Genomic DNA, 19,289 nt, shown 5'->3' on the forward strand with positions numbered 1-19,289 from the left:
ACAGAGGTGGCGCACTTCCTCTCGACCGTGGCTGTTAAACATCAGAAGCCGATATATAGTTTGGAAAATTGAGTATCGACAAATTATACAAATAGATTGCATAATAATCTTGTTTCCGAATTAATTTCACGTGTACTAAAATTTAACAAGAACTCAATTCAAAACGTAATTACCGCAATTAATATCAAATCATCAGATAGAAATTAGTGACAGTAAACGATGACTTCCCACATTACTTCTACTTGAGAAACTTTTGCACAGAGTTCGATAAAGACCTTACGAAACTCACCGTGTAATTCGATCGACTAAAAATTTTGTCACTCCGCGAATCCGGAAACTCTCGAGATCGCACCAAACGCGTTTCGCGCGACGCAGTCATTCGTATTGGATTAGTTTCTATTCGATTGGTCTCAATGCAACGCTTCCGCGGAGAATCAGAGGCGCGCAAGCGGGCCGCTGCAGCGAGCGGATATACAGAGGGAGTCGGAACGAGAGCTACTTACGGCCGCACGCAAGTATCCGCTTAATACTCGGTTCTGCTAGGTACACACATCGTCGAGCGAATCACACATACACATATACACGTACGTAACACACATACGGGCGAACGCGTGCGGCGTGCGCAAATACATGCGTGCCCGCATATATACGTACGCATCTGTACGCGCCGCTGGATATGTGTATACTCAGTGGTGTACTTATGCGTACTTAGCGTATACTCACGCCGATGCACAGATAACTTCGACGGTGGAGAGCGGCGGAGAGGCATGGTGAACACCGAAGTGTTCGAAAATCGCTTTGCTTTATGAGCGTTTACACGAGCAACCGCGCCGCTATAGACAAAAGAGAATAAGAGAAATATGTTCGCGCACACATTTACGCGCGTAACGATTCGCTGCACTTGCCCAATGTATCCTCTTTTTTTCCACAGAGAGATCGCGCAAAGCTCACGCGTTCGAAAAATCAAACTCGAGAGATCGAACTCGCGCAATTGCACGAGTTAACACAAACACGATCGCGGCTGAACAAAAGAAAAATATTTAAAATCGTAAAGAAGTCGTCGATGTTGAAGAACGCGACATATTATTCAATTTTAAGCATCTATGATGCAATATGAATTGGACTTATTGTAATATGATTTCAGATAAGCGTCTGCAAATGGAGCTAAATTAAATTTGTTTAACCAATTGGCATGCACCGGATCGGCACACAGGGTGTGAAGAAAGTTTGCACGAATTCGTCCGTTTGGAAACCAGATAGACCTTGCGATACGCGCGGAACAAGACAGAAATTCGATATAACACGATCGTCGTGCATGCCGCCGGTCGTTATCGATTGCCGGCGCATTTTGCAAGTAACGCCCATCGCGCTGCGATAAATTTTCGCGGGCACGTAAGTATGTCTGCGAATCACGTGATTGCATGCGGCGCTCGCCTGAAAAAGAAGAAACTCCGGGCGCTGTAAACGCGATTGTGCGATACCGCGATAAATTTTACACCGCCATCATCTGCATCGCGATGCCCTGACGATTTGCTCCAAGATACGCCAAACTATGCTGTATCTCGTATCGCGCCGGCGTATGTATGAATCGAATGACGCAGGTGAGTTTAACGGAGGAAAGCCAGGGCTCAATGCGCTGTAACGCGGTTACAAAATCCGCCAAGTGTCTCAATAAATATCACACACAACCGAGCTTAACGTATTAATTATATTATGATCCTCGATGGATTGCAATAGAAATATTCCAGATTATAACATATAAATTTATACAATTATGTATACATATATTCATGCGATCGAATTACGATCGACACTTTCACGTTTCTTTCAGTATTTTCGATTAAATTAAAGATGCACTCGAATGATAAAGTTCACGCTAAAGATAGGGAAAAGTTAACGAAGTGACAAAGCGGTGTGACGCGTCCATTAAATTTTAAAAAGATTCACGTAACATTTTTCTAAATATATAATTCAAGTTAATATTTGATGCGATGATATATGTGATATCGGCATATTCGATAAAAAATAATCAAAAATAAATGTTTACGATAATTAAGTTAACATCCCATTTTAAAGAAAAAATGTACCTGTCAAGAATGTTCCCAACGAAGCTGTTTATCTATCATAAACGCAACAAGAGGGACAAGTATGCGGTAGTAATTTGTAGCAAAGCGACAGTTTCGATAAACATTTCTCCAATTGTTCTTCTCGAAAGACGTGATCAGGAAAAGTGCTTACCGAGACATAAACAACGAAGCGTGCAAAGGAAACAACACTAAGCTTTTACAAATCGGTGCATGAGATTTAACTCGAACTAACTTGTAAAATTACGAGACTGCATTCGGTCGACAGTAAAACGGTCTCGGCGAAATGTTCATCGACCTCAAGAAAGAACAATCGCCGCGAAACCTGCCGGCAAATCTATTTGCCGCTTGTCATGTTATTATTAGAATTTGTAAAATTATTTGAGTCTTGATATTTTAGTGGCAACAAAAAATAATAACTTTTATCGATCACTCATTATTAATATAGCTTTGAAATAATTTTAAATTTTTAATTTGATTCTATTGTGTTAAAAAAATACAATTTAGAAAAATTAATAAAATAGATAATATTAAATATGTTAGAACATATAGACAGATCAAATCTAGATCTAAATGTATAAAGATCAAAGTTTCCTCGGAAAAAGCATCGTGATCAAATAAAAATAGTTGATAGTTTACGATATGAAAATATTTTCAGAATAGTTCTTGATCGTAAAAAATTCGAGAAGCATATATATGTACGAGCAAGCATTATATAGATTTCCCACGTGTCACCGTGTTGCCAACAGCAGATGGTTAATCCAGTCTCGGTGCACCACGGTGACCAGTGGTTTCCATGAATGAGTACCCGCAACGTGACTTTCCCCTCACACTCGAGTGTAAAACGTTCGCGATCAGCGGGTGTACATTCAGCGCAATCGAGCGCGGATCTTCCTGCCTATCGAGAGCGAGAGCATCGACCGATTTCGTAGGTACACTTTTAATGCGATCGTGCTTGCGATCCGGTCCTAAAGTGGTGACGCAACGGGCGAACGGGACCCCAATAGGTCGAGATGAGAGCCATTGTATGGCAATCTTATAATTTAGACAATCACCGATCAATTGAATGGGCCTTTACTACTGCTATACATGCAACGGCCGTACACCGGCGAGAGTGAATGATGAATGAATGAAGGGACAAGACCGAATGAATGGACAGATAGTTGGCTCCGCTTAAACGTTCATAAATAACCGGCCGCTTCATTCAATTACTTTCAATCGCTTCGAGCCAATAGATACAATTTAGAAAAAAAGAGAGCCCCGAGTGCGAGCGCGCCTTACCACTATGCACTTGTTTGCCACACCACCAAGCACAGCATCGGAAAACAAAGCAAAGTGCACCAAGGTTTGACATTGCAAATGTAAATTTAATTTTTAGATTAAAAAATATAATCAAAATTTCGTTTGCAAACGCAATCTATGAAGAAATTATGGAAAATTTGTATTAATACTGTAATAATAGAATTTTTCTAAATAAATATTTATAAGTCAATCATTAGAAGTCTTTCGGCTCACATTTCACATGTAATCAACGACAATGGTTTGTGCAATTAACTTATAATCTCGACTCGCACTCCTTTTCGGGGTTACAGCCGGTCATTTCAAACCGTAATGGAGCCGCGGTCAAAAAGAAAGATAACTCGCCTCTGAGAGGACATTTCACTGCGTGCACGCGCGCTAATCCTTCGAAACAGGCTTAATTACAGTCGCGTCCGAAACAGGATAATGGGCCGAGCGCGTATATGGCTGTCTCGTGTCCGGCTAACTAGCGTCAGCTCGCCAAATCGGTTTATCGTTCGGCGAAAAGTTCCTTCAATTCTAACTGACTCCGTCTGCTCGCGATACCCAGCCCTACCAAAGTTCTCTACATTAGGCACTTGCGTATTACACCTGCAGTGGCACAAGTCCGATGTTGCACCAACTTGCGGCCATTAATTAACATTCTCCCCTATCGCTCTCGAAAGTACATTATACGACTTCCAGGATTGATTTAACTTTAATCCAGTAGACGGTCATTGTTAACTCTACAATCTGTATTATGTAATCTATTCTTCAATATAAGTATCACTGCATATATATTAACAATCGTTTCATATGCATTGTAAAGAATTGCAAAGAAAAATCTATGTACACAATACAAATATATATGTATTACATGATAATATTAGGCATCACATATATTAATGTAATTTATTGTTTTCTGAATATAGTTCATCTTGATTATATACAAATTTAATTAATTTTAAGTGATAATTATTGTTCTATGAAGAAAATTTATTGCGCTCATAAATTATATTTCTTTTCCGCAAGAATAATATATAAGAATTTTACATATTCTTTGAGTAATAAGAATTATAAGAATGTATAGCCACACGACAAGTACTATTGTCCTAGCCTAAGTCACAAATATTCAAGAAATGATAAATTACATTAATACGAATGGAACATAATATTTGCGTAGTTTATTACATATACAAGTGCATAGTGACACGATTTGCATATGATAACACAATTCCATCATGAAACCACAACTAGAACGGAAGAAAAAAATGTTATCTACATCAGTTATCAATGTACACGTATTGCATTATTAACAATGCGTCGGCGCTTATGCACAAAGTAGATAGAATTATATATGACATATTGCTGAATGAGACAATTACTATAAAACATTATTTGTCAATGTTTTATCAATAATTTCATACTTATAATGTTCTAAAAGCTTCAGCAAAGAAAAAGATATCAAACATATTTTCAATAAAAAATATAAAAAATATCTTGTATAAGCGACAAGTTGAATAACGTCGCCGGTATGCATATTGTTTAGCCAAAAAAATTCACTTAATGTTGCATTCAATGCAACAAAATAATATATTTTTTTCTGTTTAATTCACAAAGATGTTTCTAAGATTAATATATCATCCTCATATATATAATGGTAACCAACGTGTCACGTGATGCTTGTTTAACATAATCTGATCATATAATATTAAAATTTACTCACCAGCCAATGTGAGTAAATTTGGTAAACTCCGGCTGAAGGAATCCGTTGACTCCATCGCTGTTCCAAGAATATACTTATATGACACTACTCTTTGATGATACGACTGGTTGACACATATGAAAATACTCGGAGAGTCGTAGAGTGATATCCAAAACAACACATGTATGCGATGAGCTTTATTAACGTTAAAGACGGTCAGATCGCAAGGTTACAAGGTACGAGGTTAGATTAGGTTAGGTTGAATCGCGATTATAAACGCTAATTATAAATGCTCGATTACTCAATTCGACACTCCCGAAATCACCGACATTTTGTGATACGTGTAAAATATGGAAAACGGTAGCAACTTCACACCGATGCTTAATGACTCGACAATATGACGCGACAAACGGCGATTGCTTTTACGAATACTGAAAGGTAAATAATCACGATCGCGCGCACTAACAAACACTCTACGATGATCATCCGCTAGACTTAATATTTTTGAGATTTGTTTACACACTAATTTACTTTGAACGACAAAAAACTTACGAGAAACAAAGGATGATGCTCACTTGCGTCCGACACTTCTACCATTTTATGAATCCGATCTTCTAGATATGAAACTATGTGTAGTAAATAGTACATGGTATGAATAAGAAATTCGGAAGATGGGGCCACCGTGCACTAATGTCCAATAATTGTGCCGAACAATGACCCACGTGACGGCGCGCATTTATCATAAGTGAGTTTGCGCGTCTTATGTAAATTCATAGGGCGGCAGGGGTACCAAATGCGTGAGGTCTTGTATTTCGTATGTGTTTTTTCTCATTCGAAATATTGACAACAAATATCGACGGGCGATCGTCGTGATTAGCGCAGAATCGCATTATTTTAATCTTTTGATAGTTGCAAAGTCAATCACATTCGTCACGTTGTGTCATCGACGTAAAGTTGTACCGTTATTTTTCGGAGTGTGGTTGCAACAGTGTCACAGCAATTAGGAAAATGGCGAAGGTATCGGATGCAAGTGCGCGTCGGTGTGTATTTTGTGCGAGTTTTTCGGAATAAACGTTGCGCGTAAACAAATTTCAGAAATCTCCAGCGACAAGTAATCGTCGTAAAGTGTTGATTAGCTTGCGTGTGCGTGATCAGAATAGCTAGTCTTTCGGTATCCATAAAATCCAGTCTGTTGCATCGCGTCGAATATTACTTGTTATGGTTGAATCGTTGAGCGTCGGTATGAAGTTGCATCCGTTTTTTCGGAACGTACATATTTCAAAAGTGTCGCATCGAGCAACAAGTAATTATCGTGTAGTGTTAAAAATGGCGCGTATTGCTGGTCTTTCGATAGTAAAATCATATTACATGTATCTCGGTAGTGCCGGGAGTGTTGAATCGAGCAACAAGCGATCGTCACGGAGAATAAATCAGCGCGTATGATTGCAATCTAACCAAACTTTCTAACCTATCTAATCCTATCTCGTAAAGTAAATCGCGCCGTGTCGGATATCGCGCTTGTCAAATCAAGCATCAATGCCAGTTTTTCGATTTTTTACGTATATTTCGGGAGTGTCGGGATTGCCGTGAGTGTTGTGAGTTTTGTATCGTGTCGGGCAATCACATGGTGTTTCGTTCAAGATGTGAGAGACCAGTCCGGACCAGTCGTATCCTGAGTGCTGATTAATACCATAACGGTGCGTTTGGAGCCAACAAGAATCGCAACGGCGAGATATTAACTGGTGAGTAATTTTTATTATTTATTATTATATTTTATTATTCATTGAAAACAAAGAATTCATGTTGAAATATAAAATGCAGTTTGCGTGTTGAATACATTAAAAAAAAAAAACACGAATAACGGGGTTATTACGTCAAGTTACTCACCGATTGTCTCAATTACACATTAAGCATTGCGCATCTGTATGTATATTCACTCGCATACCATAAGTGCAAATGTACACGCAATGTGTGCATCGCGCGTATACACCGTATCCGTGTAATTTGCTCGGCCGCTTGCGAATCGCGGCTTCGTTATCGACAAGCGAAGGAAATCGGAAATCGCGAAACCGAAAGCTATCCCGCGGCGTGCGCGCATCGTGTCGACTTAATGGACGTCGATTAGTAGAACTGGCCTTAGCTTTCATACAGCCGCGAGACTCGCCACCTGCCACGTCACGTCCGGATGAATTTACATGCGTAAAACGAGACGGCCGCTGCGCCGGGGCCACGATTGTCGATAGCGGGTTTCCTTTTCCACCGATGACCGGATCCAGCTCGTGATCCTGTGCTGGGCAGAGGATCAAATCGACCTCGATGATTAGCAGTCCGTGATGATGCCACCGTCGCTTACGTCAGCGCGTGCGATATGCCGTGCAACGTGCGACAGGATGATTAGCCGCATTAGAAATACGAAAATCGTCGTGAATCAAAACTGAATTTTTATATGGTGTGAATCTCCGCACTTTAATAACGAAATATTCCATCTTCTCTTTAGCGCTCCAATGGATAGTCATCGACCCTGTTTTATACTCTACACACAACGCGCAGTGATTCGATATATAATTGCCCTATCCACTCGATGTCAATGATTGACCATAAATTCGGTCTATCAATTGCGCTGACCAAACAACTGAATGGTATCTTTCCAGAACATTAGGGCCATCTATCATGCTCCTTTATGTAATCATTAATAGTACAATGAGCAAAATATATACAGTATGTTTTGCAAATGTATATAGCTGATTATTTCGATGTCGTGAGTGCGATATAAATTATTAAAACTTTTTATTTCAATTAAAAAATAATATTCTTATAAGCTATTTGAAAATAGAGCATAAATTATCAATTGATAATATTCTGTTTGAAAGATAATCCTAAATTTAGTTAATGTCAATAACATTTGGCATATTTTCGTTTCAATCACAATTTCGAATATAGCTTAATTATGGAAAGTCGATTGCGAATATTTATTTGCGAATATTTATTCGTGGCAATTTTGTGGAGAACAAATCGACCGGTAGCGCATGCCGACCAGCTGTCGCTGCTATCAGAAGCGAGAGGAAAGCTGGGTGTTTGCCCGCGACCAACTTCCGGCTGCTTATCAAATGCTCTTCCGTTCGACCGTTCGTTTCGGGAATTTAATTGTGGATCCGCAATTGCGCATAGCAAGGTCCAGTTATTTTACATGATTTAATGCATGTCGGTAAATACATAACAAGCCTACCGTCACGAAAGTGATCTTCTGCGAACATTGTCGAAATTTATTCACGTAATATCGCAGCACATGAATGCAGTTAGATCTTATTTTTATAGGAAAATACAAAGCTTATAATTATTACTCAAATTTATTTTGTGCTTAAAGTAAAAGTAAAATTGTCGATCGTGAATAAATAGCATGCAAATTAGTTGGATGATTAGTCGTAAAAACATAAATTAATGATGAATTTTTAATATCTACTTCATCAATGGTCAATCAAGAAGTTTCTTTTCACCTCCCTGATAAACAGAATCACAGGTGCATTGCACATTATGGCGTAGATGATTAATTAATTATTAACAGAGTGGAGTAGAAATTGCGTTCAATGAATACACGGCTATCACACACGTTAATTAAACGTAATCGCGGGAAAAATAAAATATAGAATAATACTATGTTTCTTGGTAATTATACACCACTTAGAAAAATGAATTAAGGGTTAAGGGCGTACAAGTGAAATGAGGTGGAAATATGGCATGTAACAAGTTCGCTTGTTTCACGAGCGCTTGTATTCGTCTGTTATGGCAATCTTCCGTAAATTATGTTTCCCAGGTAATTGCCCGCTCGCTGAACTCTTCGAGTTAGCGACGAGCACTTCACTCTCTTTCTTCCCTCTCTGGCGGTCTTATCCCCGCCGGTTTTCTCTCTTATATTTACCCGTTCGTTCGCGTCCACTTCGCACGTCTAATAATCATGTAAAGCAGCCCCGGTTATCTGTCTGCAATAATTGCACATTGTCGAACGCAAATTCATGCGTGCATCGCGCGCCTGCGTCGGTAAGCAGACAATGTGAAGGCGTGCAAGAACGCAGACGTGGTGCCTCCCTCCTGCGACGCCCTCCGTCGTCGTTGCCATCGCGATGTCGGCGTCGGAAAGAAGGAATAAGATGTCAGATTTTTTCGCGGTGATCGTAAATTCCGCGCACGTAAATAAACCGCCGATGTTAGTCACTTTTGCTCTCCACGTGAACCCGTGTCGTTCATCGAACGACGTTTGATCCATTAAATCTCGAATTGTTTTCTTTTTTCTTACTTCGCGATTATACATTTATTTAAGCAAAAAAACTTTAATGGTTTGTTCTTAAAAATGTTCACCAAACTTTTCATAAAAGATGAGATTAATTTTAAATATCTAATAAAACTAAAAAAATAATTTTAAAATTATGATAAAAAATATAATAAGTATAATAGAGCTAAAAAATAATAAAGAATCTTAAATGTTAATTTTTTTTTTAAATGTAATTGCATATTATATAAAATGTATTAATTAAACAATTATACAATTATATAATTATATTAAATTATATAAATGCATTTTTTATAAAGACAATTGCAATTAAAATAATTACAATAGAATTAGTAGAAATAATGTAAGAGTAAAATAAAATTTCAGAATCGATTATTTGCGCGTTGAGTAAATCGATTTAAAGTATCCCATTTTATATGCGAATTGTTATTAGAAACACAGTGCGAAAATTTTTGTGAGGCGCGAAATCGAATCCGGTCAGTAAATTAGCTCAGGCGCAATGATCGCGCAGTTATTGCTTCCTTAAATCAGACGCGGCCGAATACGAGATACGTTTGTGGCCAAAGTTTATTTAGCCTCGCTTTACGGCTCACTCCGAATTCACTTAAGCCCGAATCGCTGCAGGAATCGCCGCGATGTCGTCCCATGCGATTCGGAATTTTGGAACCGCTCCAAGCGACCTTTGAATAGTTTTCGGAAGCGCGGACGAGCAAGTAGGGGAAAAAGAGAAAAGCAATAAAAAAAAGAGCAGAGAAGGACAGAAAGAGAAAGAGTTATCGTCAATCGGAGACTATCATGTGGAAAAAATTTATGATAACGGCTAACTTTCGTTGATTATTCAAGTAGAGAACACAAAAAACAAATTACAATAGATTGCAAAATATTATAACAATCGCAAATTAAGAAATTATATGAAATTGTTAAGAGATTTCAAAGAGTACAATAAAATTATTGCTACAATTATTACACATTATAAATACAAAAAAATTATTAGCATGCTAGAAACATTGCTGTCACGTTTTTAGACACAATAAACTTTGTTTATCTTGTTTTATTCGTTTCGTTATTCTGGATGCTGCGTCCCTGCTCTCATAGCAATTCTTTCGACGCCGGAGGTCTCGAATGCGAAGCACAATAGCGACCGGCATTCGAAGCTGCCTGTACACTTATTCGAAGCATCTTCACGAGAGCTTATTTTCTGTTGAAGAGACAACTACGATTAATTTGCATTCGCGACAATGTACACTAATTCACACAAAATGTTCTTTTGAGTCCAGACTTAGAAACGAATGCATTTTTAGAATTGTAGCTTGTTTTATGGATATATTCGAAATAGTGAATTTTTTTCCATATAACTCATCATTGCACTTTTTCATAAATTAACGTAACGTGCGATATGTGTAATAAAATTAATTGACACGACATAAACAAACTAACAAAATGCACGGTTCGTTTTGGAATTTAGAGGACTTGCCAAATATTTCTGCTATCGTGTCTTAGGTCTCGTGAGTCTCACGAAGGTTCGTAGTTCGCGACCCGCATATGTCCCATGGAGGTATGCGCTTCGCGTGCCTGGCGCATCTGTTGCACACGCGACGCAGATAACTCGCGACACTACCTACACGCGGACGTTGATGTTACACGGGTGAACCATTTGAACACGGCGCAACTGATGTCTTGTATTTTAATTTATTTAAACAGTCATGAAAGAAACAGAAATTCTGTGATTTAAAAAAAATTGATGTACGCAACTTGTGAGGTTGTTAAAATTAGCGATCAATAGTTTTGATTAAATCAACAATTATTGTAACATTTTCTAAAATAAAATTCATAAATTTTAACAAATAAAACACAATAAATGAAACATTAAAACAGTAGAATGGTTCACCTGTAAAACGCAATATTTTAAAATGAAATTACTGTTCTTTATATTGGATAAAGAATTTCTTTGAACGTGACACCCGATATAATCCGCGAAACGAGCAGCCGGCAGACACGAAAGCATCTACAGTGCCAATTTGCACAATTACTACCTAGGTATCATTCGATCACACACACGTACAAGCTCCCATACTGAACCACTACAGCTGACCTTTCGACTTATGGTTTCGGTGCGTTTAGATCAGGGACCATGCGCGACGCGTCCCGAGGACCTCTTCGGAGTCGGTCGAGGAAGCGTACGCGTGGGCACATCGTACAAGTCGTGGGACGGGAGTTTGGGTCATGGGTCACGTGGGTCGCTGTAATTAAGAGGTATCACGCTTTGACTAGAGAAAGAGAGAGAGTCGAAACGCCGATATAATACACGGAATGGAGCAGGGTAATACGTTATCTGTGCATGTAACGTGAAGCGCGCGGATTGTAAATATGCTCTTAGATTTCACAAGGAGTATCCTGATGTATTCTATGGATCTTGTTTACGGGGATACGTCGGAACGGTCAACGGCTTATTGATGTCCATAAGACGGCTCGGTAAATGTTTGCTCGAACTCTCAGACGAGGTTGTACTGGATAACTCGCGTACTGATATATGTATACATATATGTTGTACGAATCTTTGAAGTGTTTATAAGAAAATTTATCTCGCATGCTTTTCAAAATTTCAATCTTTTTATTTCAAATATTTTGGCAAAATGGTGAATTACAGATCCGTTAAATTTATGTAAAATAAAAGTGAAATTTTTGTATCGATTTACAATCTATTACAGCAATGAAATCATAATGTAAAAGTTTTTTTTTTAACTGCGCAATTAATATATCAAGACGTCCAAGAACCGGTGACCCGCGAAGTGAGCGTTTGTGCTCACTTTCACCAGCGGTTTACTATAGTCGTTCGACAGAGAATGACGTTTCCAGGCCTCCGAAGAGAACACACTCCGGGTGATCACTGCTGCTTTTACCGTTTTACATAAAGTAGAACACAAATTCGATAACATTTAAAAATACATGTAAAATTAATGATATCAATGATTGCGGGGAAATTAATATAAATTTTACTGTACATTTACTCATAAAACTGCCTTAACACATTTGCTTTAATATTATAATTAATATCTCATATAATAAACGAGAAAAAGCAGAACGTTTCACTTTACTGCGCAACGCGATCATCGTGTGTGCGGAAAATATATCATGCAGCAATAAACGTACAGTTACAGGCGCGTATAAAATCTTCGTACATTCCTGTGCGCGCGGTATGCATACGACCGCGTTGTCTCGTTCATCATCTCGGCAATCGAATAAACTATCGACGGGAAAATAATTTAACGCCAATACTGCCTACGTGAATCGTTATCGCGCGAGCGCGGCAATACTCCCTCACGTGGCATTTCACCCGGTAGTTAGTGGGTGCCCCGGCGTGCGAGTATCTCTCGCGATGCGTGTATTTGGATATTTTTAGAGTGTGGGTGAATCACTGTTTGGCTGAAGCAGCCAAGCTCGCCGACTCCGGCTCCGACAGCTAAATCACCGATTTCAGAAATAACGATCACGGAAATTGATTATCTCCCTGAATCCTATTCGTTTTCCCCCTCCACTTTCTTCTTTAGTGGCAGTAGACCAGTTATTTGGCAATAGTTGTGCCGCGCGAGCAACCTTTGTTATTGCTATCGCCCGATCTTATCTCACACGGTTAAATGTAGTTTTGTATCGCTGATCGAAGCTATCGCGACGGCGCGTTTTATTTCTTCCGACGAGATATTCGCTGTCTAGGCTCCTCCTCGTTCTTGTCTACACGCGAGTAATCTCACTCAGCCACATTACGACTCGCATTCCTATTCACAATGTGAGATCGTTATCTTTCTAGTTATCGTTATGTGTTCGATATAGTTGCAACAGACAGAAATATCCAAGGAAATATGGAAACTTATTTTATTCTGTATCTTTTATATAAAGAATATATTAATGGCGCATTAATTTTGAATAATATTTTTATATCAGCAAAAATACTTGAATGCTGCATGCTGTTAATTTTACTCAATATGTCAATATGATGCTTATGTTAGCTGAAAATTTACGCGGAGATGTTTTTATCGAAGAAACATTCCGTTACACTGTGTTACGCCGTTCGTTATATTTTATTTTACGCCGTTTATTGTATTTTAATAAAGCAAAAAGACGAATAGCAAATATATACGCGACTGTGTGCACCTGCGTTCGCTTATAGTTGACGCTCAAGCGACCACGTTGCTTACTAGCAGCTCGTAAAACGGGCGAATCTCGGTCTAGTACGTAGGTCTAGACCAGGCCTGGACTAGACCAACGAGACGGCGCATCCGAAATAAGCCTCTGTATTCTATTTCGAGGCCGACACGCCGCGCGATACAGCACCTCGGTGTCGGTATAATACGCTAATGATTTCTTCGTCGACCTCTCTCGTTCTCGCTCGCGCCCTCCTTTGTGCGTAGCCGCCGTCGCTGCCGCTGTCGTCGTGCCTCCTTTAAACGCATTGGGGTTTAAGGTCTTGTTGAATTTCTCTGCGTCGCGCTTGATTCATGCGGTCTGTGTTTGTTTCATCGATTCACGTATATTTAAGAAATTTCGTGCAGTGCCTCATCGATTTCTTGCGCTTCTCGCTAAATATACATAAACATCAATAATATTTTAAGAAATATCAGATATCGTGCTAAGAAATATTGAAGAATTTTTAATAATAAGAATACATTTTAAAATGCACATGTAGAATATAAATTTCGATATTTAAATGGACATATCGACATCTAAGGATTAAGATACTACTTTCCGATACTACTTTCCGTTGAGTCGCATGATCATTAAATTATTATTGATGAAAAATATAAACCAAATGTTTCACTTTGCAAAATAGTTTGTACATTGATACTTTGCGATCTCTATATCTACGATTAACGCTGAGTAATGTGGATAAATAAATAAATCCAGTGTTCACTAAGTATAATTAACATGCCAGCAGGTTTATAACCGAGTCGCTCTGTTAAACTTGGCGGTTTTAATTTCTTTTTAATTAATAGTGATATCCAATTACTATAATTAATTTTTAACGAGTGACGATCATCCGCGCTAATGATATTGCACGTCGTAAATCCAAAATACATTGCATTACGGTCAAGCCTAGCAGCATGAAATATTCATTCGTAATTTACAGTTAGCGTTCGCAATACGTACACGCAATATGTGATACTTTGAATTCAACATTTCGATAAAATTTCAATAAAATACTTTCGATGTCTGTCACGTGTCGATGAGATTGAAATATCCGGGGAATGGTGGCTGTTTCTGCAAATTTAATCAACTACGCAAAAAGAAGTAAAAAAAAAATAAGTTAACTTTTCTCTTAATCAGAAAAATATGATGTACATTATACAACGCATTTAATATCCCTGTTTTCAATACAAATCACAAAGTGATTAGTCTTCTATTCATTTTCTTTATCATTAAATTTCTTATTCCAATTCATTAAAACAACGAACCGTGTTGATACAATCAATGTGTCTCTACAAATGTCTATAGAAATGGGAAAAGTGCTCCAAGGCAACTCTTTCGTCTTTTGACATCTGGTTCGCGCAACTTCCTTCACCTCTCTCTTCCTCTCCATCTTCGCGCATCTACTTCTCTTCACCTTCTCGCTCATTCGCGCTCGCGTGGTCTCTCGTTCCCGCTCACGTCCGCGTGACTCACATCCTAGCGTGCGACGTACCTCGATAAGTGTCGCCGCCTCTCGGGGATTTCGGGAACCTCGTTCGGAGATTCCCCTACCGCCTCGTCGCCTGGAGCCGCGAACATCTCCAGCGGAGGGGATCCTCCGACGCGGCAGTGGGGACCGGAGAGAGAAGTAGGGAAGGGCTAGTCACGGCAAAACTTTTGTCCATTCACGGCCGACACGTTCCTAATTGGGAGTACGCTCCGAGGTCTCGTTCCACGCGCACGGATGCTGCGTGAACGTGCTGGACCGGACCGGAACTGATACTTAGGAATCGTATTTCTTTTTTTCTCTCTCGCGCTCGCGATCAACGCTATTTGAGCGTGCGCGCATCTTTCATTTATGTAATATACGCGGAGGCAGCTATATTGGTCATCAATCGAAATTATTCTCTCCAACAGTAATTATGTTCTCTAACAGAAATACTATCGCATGCGCGCGTTTAAAAATAAATTTTATAGGGACATAAAAGTTCACGAAAATTAAATTTATTACGCGTCAAATGCAGACTCGTAAATATGAAAACTTTTTCTGCGTAAAAGCGTCCTTTATAGTACTCTACATCAATGCGTACTATTTGTCAGCATTCATGCATGCTTATCTAAAGGAAGTTATATTCGCTACGTACACATTCACACATGTCAATGCAATTTCCGTTCGGTGGACATAAAGTTTGATCACTAGAATTGAATGTAGTATTTTTTTTCAATCATGGTCTTGAGAGTTGCTATTTCGTTTCGAAATTGCAGACATTGTTGCAACGATTTTTTTACAGATTTTTTTTATAGAAACGGGATGGATTTGCGACGACCTAATTTTACGAAATACTGCGCGACTAGCACGACTGGTACAAAAATCGTTATCTGACGTATATTAATTTTACGTTTACACGACGCGAATACGATATGTTATAAGTATTCACATTTGAAATCCATAAACATCTACACATTGCAATAATAAAATTTTTCGCAAGTAATTTCTTTATAACAAGACTGTGGTTTTGTTGTATTTATTGATATAAATCTTAGAAATCTAATCGCAGTGCAATTTTCTTGATCTTTGGAAAGCAATCGCAATTGGCGAGCAATTGATAATAAATGATTATTCCCAACTAAAAAGGTCTGCCATTATTTTTTATCTAGATAAGAATTCAGCTTTGTTGAATTTTTCATAAGAAAGTGCACACATCAGAAACTATCCTAATGCCAAGATAGCATGATTCACGATATTTTAAAATGTTTCCTAAAAATTATATTTATTGTATGCACAAATCAAACAAATAATTTTTTCAAATTTTTTGATCACTATGATAATTTAAAATAATCATTAATCGAATACACACGAAGAAAATAATTATTAGGAAAAGATTATACTTTTGATTACATTTTTGCATGAATATTTGATTATATGTTTGAATGGTAGCAGAGCAATAACGAAACATCAGTGTCGAAAGTCAATATAATGATGTCGAGAAATGTACTATGCTAACGAGCTGGGAGACTCACTCGATTGTCGTCGATAGCGCGAGAGTCAGAAAATTGCGCTGCAATTTCTGCATGTCGCCAGACAGAGCAATGTACTTTATTCTATTGCGCGTTTTGTCATGTAGATGCTTTTGGAATCAGTAATATAACAAACTTCTCAGTCTTGTCAAAAAAATTCGATAAATATCTAAAATATTTTTTTGATTTCTGTTATAATCATACTCTTGCCTTTTGTTATTGTAATTATGGCTCTAATCTAATAATGTCTCTCTAAAGTGGCAAGCTACTTGCAACTTTGCTTAGTTTAGAAACCGCATCGAATTAAAAGTACGAATTCACACTGTTCAACCACCGCGTTAATTTGCTTCCACAGTTTACACTTTCCTCGGGGGAATGTATTATATACTTCTACATTCAGATGCTACAATGAATATTTTCTAGAATAATCCTAAACAGTTGAAAATATAAAAATAAGATATCTTATAAATCTAGTTATAGAATCTAGTGCCACATTTTAATCAAATGCGAATATTGTTTCAAAATCTTAACACCGTTACTGATAAAGCAAGAGATTTGACCTGAAGAAACTTCCGCTTTCCCGAGTTAGATGGACGGCATGCCTACGTCATTAGCTTGTAGCCTAATCAATAGACATAATTATGAAACTATGCGCCATTAATAGTCCCCAGCCGCGCGGGTCATAATCTCGTGGTGAAGGACGGTGCGGCACTAGTTCGCGCGTTATTAAGCGGGTGTATTTTATAGGAAACGGGTAGTTGGGTAATAACGAGCGAGGGCTGCCAACGTTCGATTATGATCCCTTAATATTATTATACACTAAAAGAGAATAACTGATAAGATGAACTGCATTGCGTCTTCTGAGCAATGTTAGGCCAATCATGATGCTATAAATTCTTAACATTTATATCTGTCAGTTTTAATATAAATAATTTTTTACTTTACATTTTATAACGTTATTTTTAATAAATAATTGTGCTACATTTGTCTAATATATATATAGGGAAAAGATAAGATAACAAAAAAAAATCGATTATACATATGTGCATTTTTTATAAAAAATCGAAAAACTGATATGCTTTGTTTTTTTTAGCAACTGTAGGAAATATATTGATTTTCTTTCGAGAATGATTTATAGGTCACAATTTAGCGCAGAAATGTCCGATAAAATATCGAACTTGTTGCGGAACTTGCCGTTCATTCACATCTGTCTGATTTCTTGCTTTTTTGTCCCGCCGTTGACTTTCCGCTAATCAAAGGATGCGACGAACGTTTGCATTTCCTGCGTCCAGTCGTTAACATCGACACGTTTCGGTGGGGCTTTATCGTTTATCAGCGAGCGACAACCCCCTTCTATGTCGGCCACTTTGCCACAAGTCAGCCGCGCCATCCCCAAATCGCTAAACTATCCTCCAAACACCAAGTACCGCACTAGGGAAACTTCGACGTTAGCTACCCTCACACCTTCGCCGTTTGACCCTAGAATCGGCCAAGTGGCCGAGAATCTGACCAACGAGCAATTACGGACGAGGTGCCGAAAGATTTTGCGGTGGAAGATTTACCACCAACGGACAGCCAGAAATAATTTACGGAGCTAACTGACGAGCGATTCTATTTTCGAGATGCCCAAGACTCGGTGCTTGATAGTGACGTTTGACAAAACGCTTCAAACGTACAAATTATCTTAATGAGCTAGCGACTTATAAATCATAGCACGCGGCATAGTGACAGGCGTACATTCGTCAACTACGGGCACGTTAAATCCATTTTAATTTCTTTCCATCGCGCTTTTGAAATGGCAGATCGATTTTTTCTTTTTTTTTTTTTACTAATAGTCAATGATGCAAATAGTTCCAGTGATACGATTTACAAAAACGACCAGTTTGACCGATTAATAGATATCAGTGGCTCGCGTTATTCATCAATATTGTCGGAGAAACGTGGTGATTTAATTTTTTCTTATTAACTGTCCCCGCTGTACGTACCGATTCGTCAACAATTGTCGAAACAGACGATTTCATACGATACACTCGCAAAAGATACACATTTAAACCGTACGTTTTAATTAAACTGCTTCGAGATATCCCGTCTGTCAATTAAATTCATATACTTTCTCTAAGAATCATACTGCCGGTGATGTGACAGATGAAACGTTTTTATTTATTGATAAGTAAATTTTGCAAAAATCTAACGTAGAATTGAAACGGTTTTTGGATAAATCCGATATCTAGTAATCACCAATAACGAATACTTATATACGAAATTTGGAAACAGACGCAAAACGGAACATCATAAATATTAATAATACTTTGGGTATTTGGCTTCATGTCTCTCTAAACTTATATTAGTGGAGAATTGATAAATAACATCTAACGTGTATCAAAATTAGTTTTCAGATTTTACTGCAAACTGCAAACTTTAGATTGATAATACATTATTCATGCTCTTCGAAATATTATTTATACCTTATCGGTATTAATCTTTGATGTTTTTTCACTTCGCATTCTTTTAGCTGTCAGAAATATTTTCGAAAATCTGAAAACGTCAAATCAAACGTAAAATTTAGCTGTTTCATGACAGATTATTTTCCGTTGCAATACAATTATATTCTCGTACATGTCATGTATACGAACTCAAGCGTAAATAGCAATTTCTAATAAATATCTGTTGAGACATCAATGATAGATAAATATCAAATATCTTTATCGACTCTTTTATTGACACACTTGTTATATTTAATATATCTTTATTGCTTTAT

General features: G+C 38.0%; 1 protein-coding gene across 7 annotated transcripts in view; it reads right to left on the reverse strand.

The window, feature by feature from the left end:
- The window catches only part of ct (homeobox protein, cut), a 137,579-nt gene that overhangs the window by 108,470 nt on the left and 9,820 nt on the right, over positions 1-19,289 (reverse strand). For 4 of the 7 annotated variants that reach the window (XM_067351919.1, XM_067351922.1, XM_067351921.1 and 1 more), the window contains exons 1-2: positions 5,620-5,707; positions 5,089-5,145 (exon numbers count right to left, since the gene is read on the reverse strand). The exons of the other annotated variants lie outside the window; for them this stretch is intronic. In XM_067351919.1, coding sequence (XP_067208020.1) covers positions 5,089-5,145; positions 5,620-5,664 — 102 coding nt within the window. In that variant the 5' untranslated portion in view covers positions 5,665-5,707. Of the gene's footprint in view, positions 1-5,088; positions 5,146-5,619; positions 5,708-19,289 lie in introns of those variants that run through there. 7 annotated transcript variants of the gene reach the window in all.

This window comes from Linepithema humile, chromosome 3 (genome assembly GCF_040581485.1).
Source record: "Linepithema humile isolate Giens D197 chromosome 3, Lhum_UNIL_v1.0, whole genome shotgun sequence".
NCBI classification, from domain to species: domain Eukaryota; kingdom Metazoa; phylum Arthropoda; class Insecta; order Hymenoptera; family Formicidae; genus Linepithema; species Linepithema humile.